The 13,157-nt window shown below is 34.1% G+C and overlaps 1 protein-coding gene across 2 annotated transcripts; it reads right to left on the minus strand.

Annotated features, from left to right (window-relative positions):
* Positions 1–635: 635 nt before the first annotated feature.
* LOC126732578 (uncharacterized) lies at positions 636–11,078 on the minus strand. Of its 2 annotated transcripts, none has more exons than XM_050435517.1 (6): positions 10,933–11,078; positions 10,521–10,608; positions 7,954–8,039; positions 7,748–7,812; positions 6,222–6,304; positions 636–805 (listed from the first exon to the last, which is right to left on the minus strand). In XM_050435517.1, exons 2-6 carry the CDS (start codon positions 10,599–10,601, stop codon positions 713–715), a joined length of 408 nt encoding a protein of 135 aa, XP_050291474.1. In that variant the 5' UTR covers positions 10,602–10,608; positions 10,933–11,078; the 3' UTR covers positions 636–712. The 2 variants fall into 2 exon arrangements, with proteins under 2 accessions (XP_050291474.1, XP_050291475.1); XM_050435518.1 differs by having other exon boundaries at positions 10,521–10,615; positions 10,933–11,048.
* Positions 11,079–13,157: the final 2,079 nt, after the last annotated feature.

Genomic DNA, 13,157 nt, shown 5'->3' on the forward strand with positions numbered 1-13,157 from the left:
AATTTTTATGAGAAAACAATGAACAATTTTAATTAATGTAAAAATTAAATTCATATTTCGAAATTAAAATCTCTATATTTTACAATGCTTCTATTTAAATAAATAAAAACATAAAAAATACTTATTTTTATCTTTAGGTTTATTTGTTGTTTATCCCCAAAAAAAAAAACAAAACAAAAAAAAAAAAAAAATTTACACAGTACTCAAGTGTGTAAATTTTTTTTTTTTTTTCATTTTATTTATAAAATGTACTCAAGTTTGGTATACTCGAGTATTGTGTAAATGGTACTCGAGTTTACCAAGCTCGAGTACCACATAATTTTTTTTAATCGCACAAATCCAACTCAGCAGTGCCACGGTGGTAGAACTGATGAGGAGCTCGAGTTTCTGAAACTCGAGTTTTGGAAAAAGTGGTATTTTGCCATTTATTTCTGAAACAGTGTTTTGTTGCTAAAAATTTCCAAAAAAGGTGGTATATGGCCATTTTGGCCCAAGTTCCCAACTAGAAAAAAGTATCGATTTGCAGTGCAACATTTCATTTTTTTTTTAAATGGAAAAAAAAAAGTATAAAGTTATTCATTCCTAATGATTAATGCACAAGGGTTAGCAGCATATTGTATTTATTTCTCAAAAAAAAAAAAAAAAAAAAAAAACTTGCTGACTCATTCCCAAAACCACTTGACCTTGTGTCCATCAGAATGTGTGACCACCTCTACAGATATTTTCGTGCAAGGGCACGAACTTTTGTATCAAATTGTGATGATGTAATACGAGAACCGGGCAAATATAGGGGATTAAGAAGAATCTGCAAATTCCCAGACACCATATTAGCCAATAAACAATTTCTTTCATAACAGAGCAATAGGATAAAGTTGCTGAAAATAAGATGCAATCACAAATGTTCTTTTCTAATAGAAAGCACCCATTATGTATTCCAATGGGTCTCTCTCTCTCTCTTAGCCAGTACAGGAATCATTTCCAAATCTTCATTTGCTGCCAAAGAACCAGAGTCTAACATCCGGCTACAAATGGCTACTTTTTTTTAGATGAATGAGCAATAGTCATTAAGCACAGAGCTGAAGTACAGCAGTTCAACAACACAATGACAGCATTGCTAAAGCAGCTGCTACAAACAAACACACCAATACAGCAACATAAGGAACAGAAAATCCCTTAAAACTAACAGATACAAATAGAAAAAACTAAAATACAAATCAACCATTGAAACCCACCTAAGATATCCCCTAGTTAGCACACAAGACTTTATTCAGCCGAGTTTTCTTTATCTTTCTGCAGAATCCCATTTTAGCATTTACATCCCATATAATGGACAGAATTATGCTTTCTTCAGACTTGATGTGCCCATTGTAAATCCTTGCATTCCTTTGAAGCCAGGTGTGGTAAACCTTGGCTGTCAAAGCCAATTTATACACACTGGCTTTGAAACTTCTCTTTTTAGTGCTCATTTGGTACAACTTATTTTTCCGCCTTTTGAAAATGGGGTTGTTTGAAAAAGCTGCACCTAGAAAATAGTGCAACTCAAAAAGTTGTACTTTAAAGAAGTGCATTTTGAATCCATGGTCCTTAGCACCCCAACCAATTGCATCCTCCCCCCAAAAGATAGGCCCATTGATTGAACAGAGCTATAGGATCTTCTTCCAGTCTTTGGGTAAAAGGACATTGGAAATATAGGTGATCCCTAATCTCAACAGAACTAAAACAACTGGCTACTTATTACAAACTAATTATAAATGTCCTGGGCATAATATTGACAGATATAATTCTAACAGTCATTATTCCAGATATAATGATGGAGCACAAGGTTTCCAAAATGAATATTGTAGGGATTTAGGAAGAAGTTATAACATACCCTAGGTTTAAACCATGATTAGCCTAAACCCTAGGCTTCGCTAACTAGAGGCTTGCTATAAATATCACTGAGCCATTGAAAAATTCCAGCAAAAATTTCATAAATATATATATATTTTTTTTATAAGAAAATTATTATTATTATTATTATTATTCAGACTTGAATCCATTCAATTCAGGCTATTGCATAATCAAGGGGATGCAGCAAGTCTTGAGGAGGAAGATGAATGTATACATTAACTAACAGCTATTCTTACAGCAGAAGAAGCTTTCTTACAAAAAGTTTGAAATAAATGGCTCAATTGGGGAGACCAGAATAATAAATACTTTCACTCTTTGATCAAGGCTAGGCAGGAGCGGAATTCTATCAAATGCTTGCTTGATGATGAGGGGAACAAAAAAGAGAATCCTGCAGATATAAAAGACCTGATTCTCAAGTATTATTAAGATTTTCTTGGTCAGCCAAACTCAATAGATGAGGCTGAAATGATAGGAAATGTATATGGTTTATTTTTTGATCAAAGAATACTAAGATCTCACTGGAGCAGGATGTATCAGAAGTGGAAGTCAGAAATGCTATGTCCTCTCTTGGGAATGATAAAGCTCCTGGCCCAGATGGATTCACTGCATACTTCTTCAAGAGATCCTGGTCTATAATTGGTCAGGAGGTTGTCAAAGCTATTCAATCTTTCTTTCAAACTGGGAGGCTTCTTGGGTAGGTAAACTCTACACTCATCACTCTGGTACGTAAACTGGAAAATCTATCTAAAGTGACTGATTACAGACCTATAGCTTGCTGCAATGTTCTTTATAAATGCATCACAAAAATCTTGGAAATTAGGTTGAGGGAATGTCTTGGCAATCTTATCAGTCCAAATCAGACAGCCTTCTCGAATGGAAGATCCATTTCAGAAAATATTCTACTTGTTCATGAGCTGGTTAAAGGGTATCATAGGAATAAAGAAAAAGAAAGATGTGCCAATAAAGTTGATTTGAAGAAAGTATATGACAAAATTAACTGGAGTTTCATTCTAATGTGCTTACTTTCCGTTGGTTGTCCTCCTAGATTTGTTAATTGGGTTGGGTCAAAACCTGCATTACTACCCCTAAATACTCTATAGCTTTGAATGGAAATTTGGTTGGCTATTTTGGTGGAGGAAAAGGGATCAGACAAGGGAATCCACTTTCTTCCTATCTGTTTGTCTTAGTTACGGAAGCCTTCAACAAGATAGTTCAAGCAAAAGTGGAAGCATCCCAGATCTTCAAATGTCATCCTGCTTGTTCAGGGCAGAAATTAACCCATCTATGTTTTGCTGATGACCTTCTCTTGTTTGCTTCTGCTGATCTCCCTTCTCTACTTATTTTCCAAGCACTACAGGACTTCAAAAGGTTTTCTGGTCTCTCAGTGAATCAAAGCAAGAGCGGTATCTATTGCTCTGCTTTTTCTCCAACTTTGAATCAACAGATTCTCACATCTATGCAATTCAGACCTGGTACTCTCCCAATAAAATATTCAGGAATGCCTCTTATTTCGGGCAAATTAACTTAACCAGATCGTAATCCTCTAATAGAAAGAAAAACCAGTAGATTAAATTCCTGAACGAGCAGAAAATTATCTTTTTCTGGAAGATTATTGTTGCTGCAATCAGTGATGTATAGTATCCAGAGCTACTGGTCCAGCATCTTTATACTTCCAAAGAAGGTTATCAAAGCCATTGAACAGAGATTCAAAATGTTCTTATGGAAAAGGGGTAGAGGAAAACAAGGGCAACATTAAGGTAGCTTGGGATCAACTTTGTTTTCAAAAGAGGGAAGGGGGCCTTAAAAAGATTGAAGACTGGAATAAGGAAGCAATAATGAAACATATCTGGTCCCTTTTTGCTCAGGCAGGTTCACTTTGGGTGGCTTGGGTCTATGATAATCTTCTTAAGTCCAAGCGCTTTTGGTCTGTAAAATGTCCTTAGGATAGAACTTGCGGCCTTGGGGGTGGAGGAATTTGCTCAAGATTAGGAATGAAGCTAGAGCCTTTTTAAAGTTAAAGGTAGGAGATGGGCATCACATTTTTCTTTAGCAAGATAACTGGCACCCTGCTGGTATTCTCTGTCAAACATTTGGGCATAGAATAATCTATGATGCAGAAAGCTCTTTTGATGCTAAAGTGGATAATGTTTCGAGGAATGGAGAATGGTATTGGATCCTGCTAGGTCAGAAGATCTTGTAACAATTCAAAGTCAACTGTGCTTGGTTCATATTAAAGTGAATGATCAGCTTACTGGTCTGCTGTTCCTCAAAAAAAAAAGCTTACTGGTCTGCTTCAGTTAGTGGTAAATTTGTGTGTGCTGCTACCTGGAATCAGATCAGAAGCAGAAGTGCAGAAGTGGATTGATGGAAACTATTATGGTTTCCTGAAGCCATCCCAAAACATAGCTTCATTACTCTTAAAAATAGGTTAACAACTAGATTGAGATTGCTACAATGGGGGTGGAATGGAGATGGCAGTTGTGTCTTTTTCAGGAATGGACTTGAGAGGGGGGATCAACTGTTTTTTGGGTGCACTTTCACTGGTAGAGTCTGGAAGCACATCATGGGACTTTGTTAAGTGTCAAATATTCCTAGTAATTGGGATGATATTGTCTCTTTGGGGGAAAAATAATCTAAAAGTAAAATATTTTAGAGCCATTCTCTGTAAAGGTTCATGGTGAGCTACGGTCTACCATATCTGGTTACAAAGGAACAATATGGTTTACAATGGAGATGTCATCTCAGAGGAGAGTTTGATAAAGAGGATAGGCTGGGATGTCAAGAACAGGCTTGGGAAGATTGCTAATTCAGGCAACTCTCTTTTTCTTGCAGTGTTGAGGACCAATTGGGGCTTCTGCTACTAAGTGTCTGAGTTTGGCATTGGTCCATTAGTTGTTGCCAATAGAGAGATTAGTTCTTTCATTGTTGCAATTTGCTTTCTGCTATAACTTTGGCTAATTGTGTAGTTCTCAATTAGAACTTAGTTTGAGGGGTTATTTGAGTGTTTGTGTTTAGTACATCAAAGCTGATGCTTTGCTGATTTGTACTTAATATCTTCTTAATGGAATTACTGACTTATCAAAAAAAAAAGTGTGGTTATAAATTGATTTTAGAAACAACTTATTAATGTTCATAAATAAAATATAGACTACTAAGACTCTAGGAAATCAAATAAAAATACTAATAATATATATAGAGACTACTAAGACTAAACCCTAACTCTAATTCACCTGGGCCAAAGCCCAATTATTGAATTAGGCAAATACACTTAATCCTATGAGATTAAATAAAATACTAATAATCTAATTACTTTACTAGACTTTTAAACTTAAATAAAACTATCTCCATACTCCCTGCATCGCATAAGTACTATAAGAGAATGATGAAATGTCAGAATCTATTACATTTTACAATACGACATATTGAAAAGTCAACAAACCTAGAAAAACTCTGATTGGCATTGATCAGTATATAGTCATGAAGCATGCATAAGGCCCAACATTATTTAATTTGGTGCCTGCTATATACTTCAAAGAAGAGAATTGACCATCAAAATGATAGCAATCAACATAATCATAGGTATTTCTGGTAGGTTTTCTAATGGTTTGAACAGCATTCAGCCAAGGTACCATCTGTTTGCCTCTTCAGAACAAGGAGTAGAATTAAAAATTATCAAAAGCAGTAGATAAAAGAAACAAAATGCAAGCATACTATGTGCACAAGTTGGAAAAGAAGAAAGATAAGGAATGCAGGTTAAGGTCTTTGCTGGAGAGACAATGACCAAATCATCACATTTGCAATTTTTCAGTAGAAGATGCACTTGTTAATTTCACTTAAGTGAGTCCACGAATTTTTATGTTTTAAGATGTTCTTTTCGATTCTGAGCAATTTTAGGCTTCATAATCTTCACAAAACCAATGACTTTGATATTAGGACCAACACTGGCACCATATTGACGAATACCATAATAAGCACATATTTTCCTACTACATGTGGCCCTTTCATGAACGTGTAGAAAGTGGCTACTGATCAAAATTTCACTATTGATTCTACATTCTGTAAATACAGAATGTACACCAGGAAGTGACTATATCCCATTCGGCAGTACATCCTAAAGCCTCAGGATAAAGGTTTTTTGATAAGTAGCTTCATGAAAGTCATAGAATCTTAACAGCATAAACTCAAAACATGTGAAAGGACAAGAATAACTGCTCAGCCTGATGATCATCATTGTCAAGGAGATTCAGTCTACCAAAAAGAACATGTTATATGCTAAAGAACTAGTACGCAAGAAAAATAATTTACTAGAAAAGTTTAAAGTTCTAATTTACCTTTATATAAAGCTCATGAACCTCTTGGAAAAAGCTCTTAATTCCATCATCATTACGAGAGTCATGAAGCAGCATCAATCGCGTATGTAAGCTTGGTTAAAGAAAATAGTAAATTCTCACTGGCATACAACAAAAAACCTTTTTTTTATAAGCAATAATTTTATTAAAGACTAGAAAGGAATCAAGTACACAGGAAGTATACTAGATGTACATCATACTAAAAATTGTTAAAAGTACAGTGATCAATAAACTCTAATAAGTTTGAGAATGAGAAACTTCCTGGTGCTGACACCCATTCAAACAGAGTTCTTAAAAAGTGCAATTTCAGATCTAGAATTGTCCTCTCACATGTCAAAGCTTTTTGCATTTCTTTCCTTCCTTATACACCATAATAATCAGTGAGGGATAGCCTTCCATATAGCACTATTTTGATGTCGCCCAAATCAACCCTGCCAACAAGCTAGTAAATCAACAACTCTTCCAAGCTCACCTACCAAACCCCAAAGAGCAAAAACCAAATTCCACAACTCTCTTGCAACATCAACACTATCTCCACATTCCCTTTACACATACAACACTAGCTCACCAATACAATGTTTCGCTTCCTCAAGTTATCTGCAGTTAAAATCTTCCCCAATGAAGCAACCGAAAGAAAGAATGCTACTTTTGTTGGGACTCTAGGCTTCCAAATGCTTTTTTTTCCAAGGTAAATTCTCAATTCTGGTAGGTGTTAACGATCAATAATAGGGTCTAACTTCGAATCCCAACACAACTTATCCTCCCCCTGCCCTCTCACTTCAGTAGAATACAGTACATCCAAGAATGACGAAAGTGACTCCAATTCCCAATCCTACACGGCTCATGTGAAATTTAACTCCCAATGAACAGATTCATTATGGAGATGCAAATGATCCACTACTAGAACCTCCCCATCCCTTGCAATACAATACAACTCTGCATATGATTCCTTTAAGCTGAGTGCACCACACCAAACATCCAACCAAAATTTTATTCTAGTACCATCAGCTACCTCAAATTTAATGAAGCAAGAAAACTTTGTCCACCCTCTCTCAATATACTTCCATAAGCTAACCCCATACGGCCCATTAATAGACTTGGTACACCACCCACCCCCCACTGAACCATACGTTTCATACAGAGACTTGGTATACCAACAGAAAACTACAAGAATAAATAAAAGACATTTTACTGTCACAGTTTTGAAGCATGCTAAAAGAATACCACAGTGACAACAGCCATGAAGACATTGGACATTATTACCATCCCATCTAATGTGCTTCTCATATGTGTGATACAACTATTCCACTAGGGCCATGTCATTGTTTAGATTTTAAATAACTAACTTTTAGACATAAAAGTTTATAGAATCCAAACAATGGTGACCATCTCACCAATGCATAATGCCAGTATCAGATGTCAAAAAAATTTAAATTTAACTTCCTCTCATGATAAAAATAGAAACACAAATTTTATGCCATCTATAAAGCAACCACAAATAGAGAGGATATGACCAGCTGTAACATAAACTGACACCACCAAATCATTAAATCTGTCTATTGCTTTCAAAAACCTGCATAAGAATGTAAGGAAGGAGATTGTTAGGAGGTACATTGATGACAAAAATAGGTGCAACACAAGAAAAATAGAGTAAACGCATAGTTGTTACTCTGGAATACATTGACATATTTATATCATGAGGATCAGAACTCACATGGCACTAGTAGTCCATGCAAGGTCTTGAACAATATCCAAAGCGGCATGTAATATGAACTGATGCAGCTGAGCCACATCTTCTCTCTATTACCAAGAAATACAACACCAACAACAAATAGCTTTAAATGAGCCATAATGTACAACCCATATGGTAAGCTCCAATAAAAATTTTTAAAAAATAAAATAATAAATAAAAACCAAAAGCGAATCAAATGAATCATGATGATTACACAATGCATCAAATAAGATAACAAAACTCAGTCATGAGTCCACATAAAAAGCAAGCTTTCATCATACAGAACGTGATACTGATCAATTGATGCAAGATAGGTTCAAAAAGTAATTGGAAGGGGAGATAGAACAGGAAAAAAAAAAATGAAGATAGCCATAGGAATCACCACCTAGGGTTTTCTTGGAATTAGCGCCAAGTAGGAACCTAGGTTGCTAGGAATCAATGCCCAACAATGGGAAAATTCCAATATAAAATTTCATTCCTCAATAATGGGTCTTCTATGTTTATTAAAGCCATTTTAAATTAGGGGTGTGAATTCGGGTTAGCGTGTCGGGTTCGTGTCGTGTCAAGGTAGGGGTATTCGACTAAATGACTCAACCCTAACCCGACCCATTTAATAATCGTGTCATGATCCTTCAACCCTAACCCGACCTGTTAATAAGGCGGGTTGACCTGACTCAACCCATTTGACACGCTTAATAAACGAGTCGTGTTGGGTTAATACGAATGTAACACAACCCATTTCAACCTGCATAATATTAAATATAACATCCATCTAGAAATAATTTTTTTTACATCCCAAAAAGCAGTGCATACACTTCTAGTCTTCAACTCACATTCAAAATAATATAGTTCAACAAAAATATAACATTCATCTAGAAAATAAGTTCTTTACACTCCAAAAGAAGTGCATACACTTCAACACAAATTCAAAATAACTAAGTTTAACAAAAATAAAATAACATAGTTCAAAAAAAAATATAATATCCTTAAAACTCGTCAAATACTAAGTATCAATATTGAAAGAATTTGAGTAAACACTAAAAAGTAGACTAATCCTGACTATGACCACGATTATCATCCATAGATTCTTTGTTGATGTCCAAATTCATAACATCTTCCACAAGCTCATCCAATTTTATTTGTACAAGTTCTATGCCAAAAAAGAAAAAAAGAAAAAAAAAAGTATTAGTAGTTTTAGGGTCTGTAAAGTTTCAATTTCCAATTATATCCCTTATAAATTTTTGTAATTACTCACTTTTATTTTTAAATTTAAAATATATGTTGGATATAAAAGGTATTTGACAAATCTAAATAAAATAAATATTTATTTGTTAAATGAGTTAGTCGGGTTGTGTTAAGTGGGTTATTTCAGGTTAACACAAATAAATTGGCGTGTCAAACGTGTCTATTGCGGGTTATGCGAGTTGACCCACTTATGACACGTTTCTTATTGTGTCACTTTCGAGTCGACCCGTTTATGACCCAAACCCATTAAGGTCCAACCCTAACCCAAAAAAACCCGTGTCGGGTTCGTGTCGTGTTCGCGGGTTGGGTCGAACATTGACACCCCTATTTTAAATAGGATTTAAGGAGTACATCAATAAGGAAATTAATAAAACCATAATCAAAACATAATCCTCAATTAGAATTAAGTTAAATCAATGGAAATTCAAAATTCAAATTAGCACTAATTTTGGTGTCTACACCACCAATGCTTTTAGCATTATATTATTTTTCCTTTTCTTTTTAGTTTTTTTTTTTAATAAGTAATGGTATTTTATTAAGGGAATAGACTATTTGGTGCACACTATAATGGGCACAAAATAGCCTAAAAGAATTACCAAAACAAAAAAATAAGCACAAAAGTCAAGTGATCCTTTGAAGTCTAAAAGGCAATTGCTATTTGTAAGATCTCACGCACGAGACCAATCAAAAAAAGTTCTAATCACCAATGATTCCAACTGAGACTTCGAGCTTTCCACATTCTCAAAAGTGCAGCTATTTCATTCCCTCCACAATATCATCATCAAACAGAAAACGGACAAGGTTCCAAATATCCTATGAGTGCTTCCCAAACAAATTCCCCCACCAGAACAATAAATCTCAGATTCCACATCCATGTGAAATATCAAAAAAGAAATTCAAAGCCAAATAGAAACATTTCTTTGTTAGGCAACAGTTAGCCTTGAAAATATGGATTACTTCAGTAGAACTTGCCTATAAAATAGAAAACATAAAAGTCACAGGCAAATGCATCCCCCAGTTTTTAACTCTAAATTATAGACATTTCCATACCAAAGAAAATAACTAAAAAGCACGGACACGGGTATGACACGGTGAAGCGAGCAATTTCTAAAAATTATAACATGAAACCACCCAGTACAAAAACAGTGTGACTCGGTTACGGCACCCTAAATGAAATGCCAGTACTTCCTAGGAAAATAATAATAATAATACTAATATAGACATTCACATGGCGAAGGAATTTACAGTTTATACAAAAGGAAGAAAGAAAATGTAAATACAAAGAAGAATAAAGAATGGTATACTTTAGTAGCTGATCCAACTTCAGCTTCATATATAGGGATGTCATTCCTACTCACAATGATAAAACAAGCTGTGGTCGCCATTAAAACCCTGCAAACTGTAAAAAGAACCTTAATAATAAACTTTTGTGTTGATGAGTTGGTATTTGCAATATTAAATTCAACAAGATTTATGGTTTTAGTATTGTAATTCTACATGAAAATTGATCAGATTTTGGATGGGAAATTTCCCCAGTGAATTTCTAAATTGATCCAATTGTAGTTATGTGAAGATCAAAATCCATGAAATTTACAGTTTGTTTGGTACGAGTATTTTAGGGAGGACGGAAAATGGGAGAAAGAAAATGAGGAGATAGGTTATCATTTTGGTCTGTTTGGTAGGAAAGAAAATGAGAGGGGGAGATAGAGAGCGTACCGGTGCCGGAAAGCAATAAGGGAGCTTCAGATGTGTCACCGTAGAGGAAGCACTGAGTGGAAAGCAAAAGAATCCGGTTATAAAACTAACTAAAGAGAAAAGAGATGTTAGTATGTTACTCGTTAGGCATTTTATTTTTCTTTTTAAACTTTATTTAAAGCCTAATTTGGAATAAATTTCTCGCCGTACTTCTTATTTATCTCTTTCTTTCTTTTTTGAATTTTAAAAATTTAATCATCTACTGTTTAAGGGGTTTTTTTTTTTGTTTGCACCGGATTTTTTTGTCCAAAATACCCCTATTTTCATAAGTTTAAGTAGAGGCAGAACTAAAGGACAACAAAGTAAAAATACATCTTTAATAATTTACACCAATTATAATTTAGGAAAATAGGGTATTTTGGACAAAAAATTTCGATCCAAACAGGGAAAGGTTCTTAAATAATAGCATAGATAAATAACCCTTAAATTTTGTAAAATATATTTTACTTTAGAGAAATTGTGAAATGCAATAATAAAATACAATTTTACAAAATTTATATTTAACTCACTTTGCTATTTATATTTCATAAGTATATTGAAAAAAAGATATTTTGATATTATATATATTTATTTATTGAAACCCAAAACTAAGAGGATATTCAATTAGATTCGAAATTGAAGTTTAATTTTGTATTATGTGCTAAATTATTTTCTTAATTTCAGTGCAAGTATTTTCTTTCATTGCAACAATCGGAAATTTTGTTAGCTTTATATTAAATGTGACACCACTTTCAATAAGAATTATTTCTTTTTTAAATATAATAATTTTATAACATATTGAACTTTTAGTTTAAAATTATTTATTTTATTTTAATACAACTAGACAACTCATTTAAAAATAATAATAAATAAATAACCCTATCATTTGAAAGAGAGTATTATTTTGAATATAAATTGAGTAAGATAATTAAAGAATCTTTCTAACACTATAATTAAAAAACTTAAACCATAATTATAATTGTGGGGGCCAGTTAATCAACAATTATTAAAACCGTGTTAACTGGGCCTGTGGCCCATCCGAGAACGTTAAACCATCCAAGGAGGCCCACATAAGGTTATAAAGGGAACCAAATGAAAAGATGAGTAGATATCACATGAGATGGGTCCAGTATTCGTTCGAGGACAAAATCCTTCTCGGCAATATGTGTCCGAGGACGACCTGAACGCCGTATTGTCACAAACACACTTCGAAACTACATTACCACTAAAGGTGGGACATGGGGCCAAGGGTAAGAAAGAAAAGATAAACAAATATCTTTAACAACTGCTGCCTCCGCATTAATTTTCTCTCAACCAACTCTCTAGTTACATTAATGTGGAGGTGATGCCTAACAGTGATGAAACAGCCTTACAGCTGCTGGTTGAAGGTTCCAAGAAGTGTTGGATGGGACAGGAAGGGATCCCCCGAATCCAACCTACACGTGTGTGGTGAAGATGACACCAAGAGGGCAGTATATAACATGGAAGAATGCATTGAGAGAAAGGATCGGAACTCTGATACAAATAGACTTCTGGAAGAAAATTATAGGAAAAGAAAATAACATGCTTGGTCATAAGGAGAAATTCGATAATCTTGTCTGTGTCATATCCTCTTGAATCGTTAAGTTTAATCGTTTTTTCTACTTAGATTAATCTAGTTCTTCTATCCACGCTCTACAAATTTATTGTTTGGACCGTTAACGTTTAAGTCCAATCCAGTTTTGAGATCAATACAATTTCAGTCCCTACAATAATTAACATAACTGATAACTTAGGGAAAACTAAACTTTGAGAATATAATTTAAGAGGAAAAGTTGAACTCTTATTTATTTTTTATTTTTAAATGCTCTCACCAAGAATAAAAATATAATGATCAAAACCATAATTTATAAAACTGACTGTAAAACATAACACAAATACCAAAGTTATAAAGTAGACATAACAAACGAAAACCAAATAATACTACAACAAATGCCAAACTATGGTAATCCAAAAACCCAAAAAAAAAATGTTAATTTTCATAATACAAGAAACAAAAACAAAATAATACGAAATAATAATACTAATATACTTAGATTTTTTTTTTTAAACTTATTATTAATAATTCAAATAACTACCCTTTTCCTTTCCACTTTTTAATTCCCCGTTGCCTTCCCCTTTAACCTGTGGGTTTAGGTGCATTCCTGCGGACACCATCCAAGTTATCT

The sequence above is a fragment of the Quercus robur genome, chromosome 6, assembly GCF_932294415.1.
Source record: "Quercus robur chromosome 6, dhQueRobu3.1, whole genome shotgun sequence".
Classification (NCBI taxonomy): Eukaryota; Viridiplantae; Streptophyta; class Magnoliopsida; order Fagales; family Fagaceae; genus Quercus; species Quercus robur.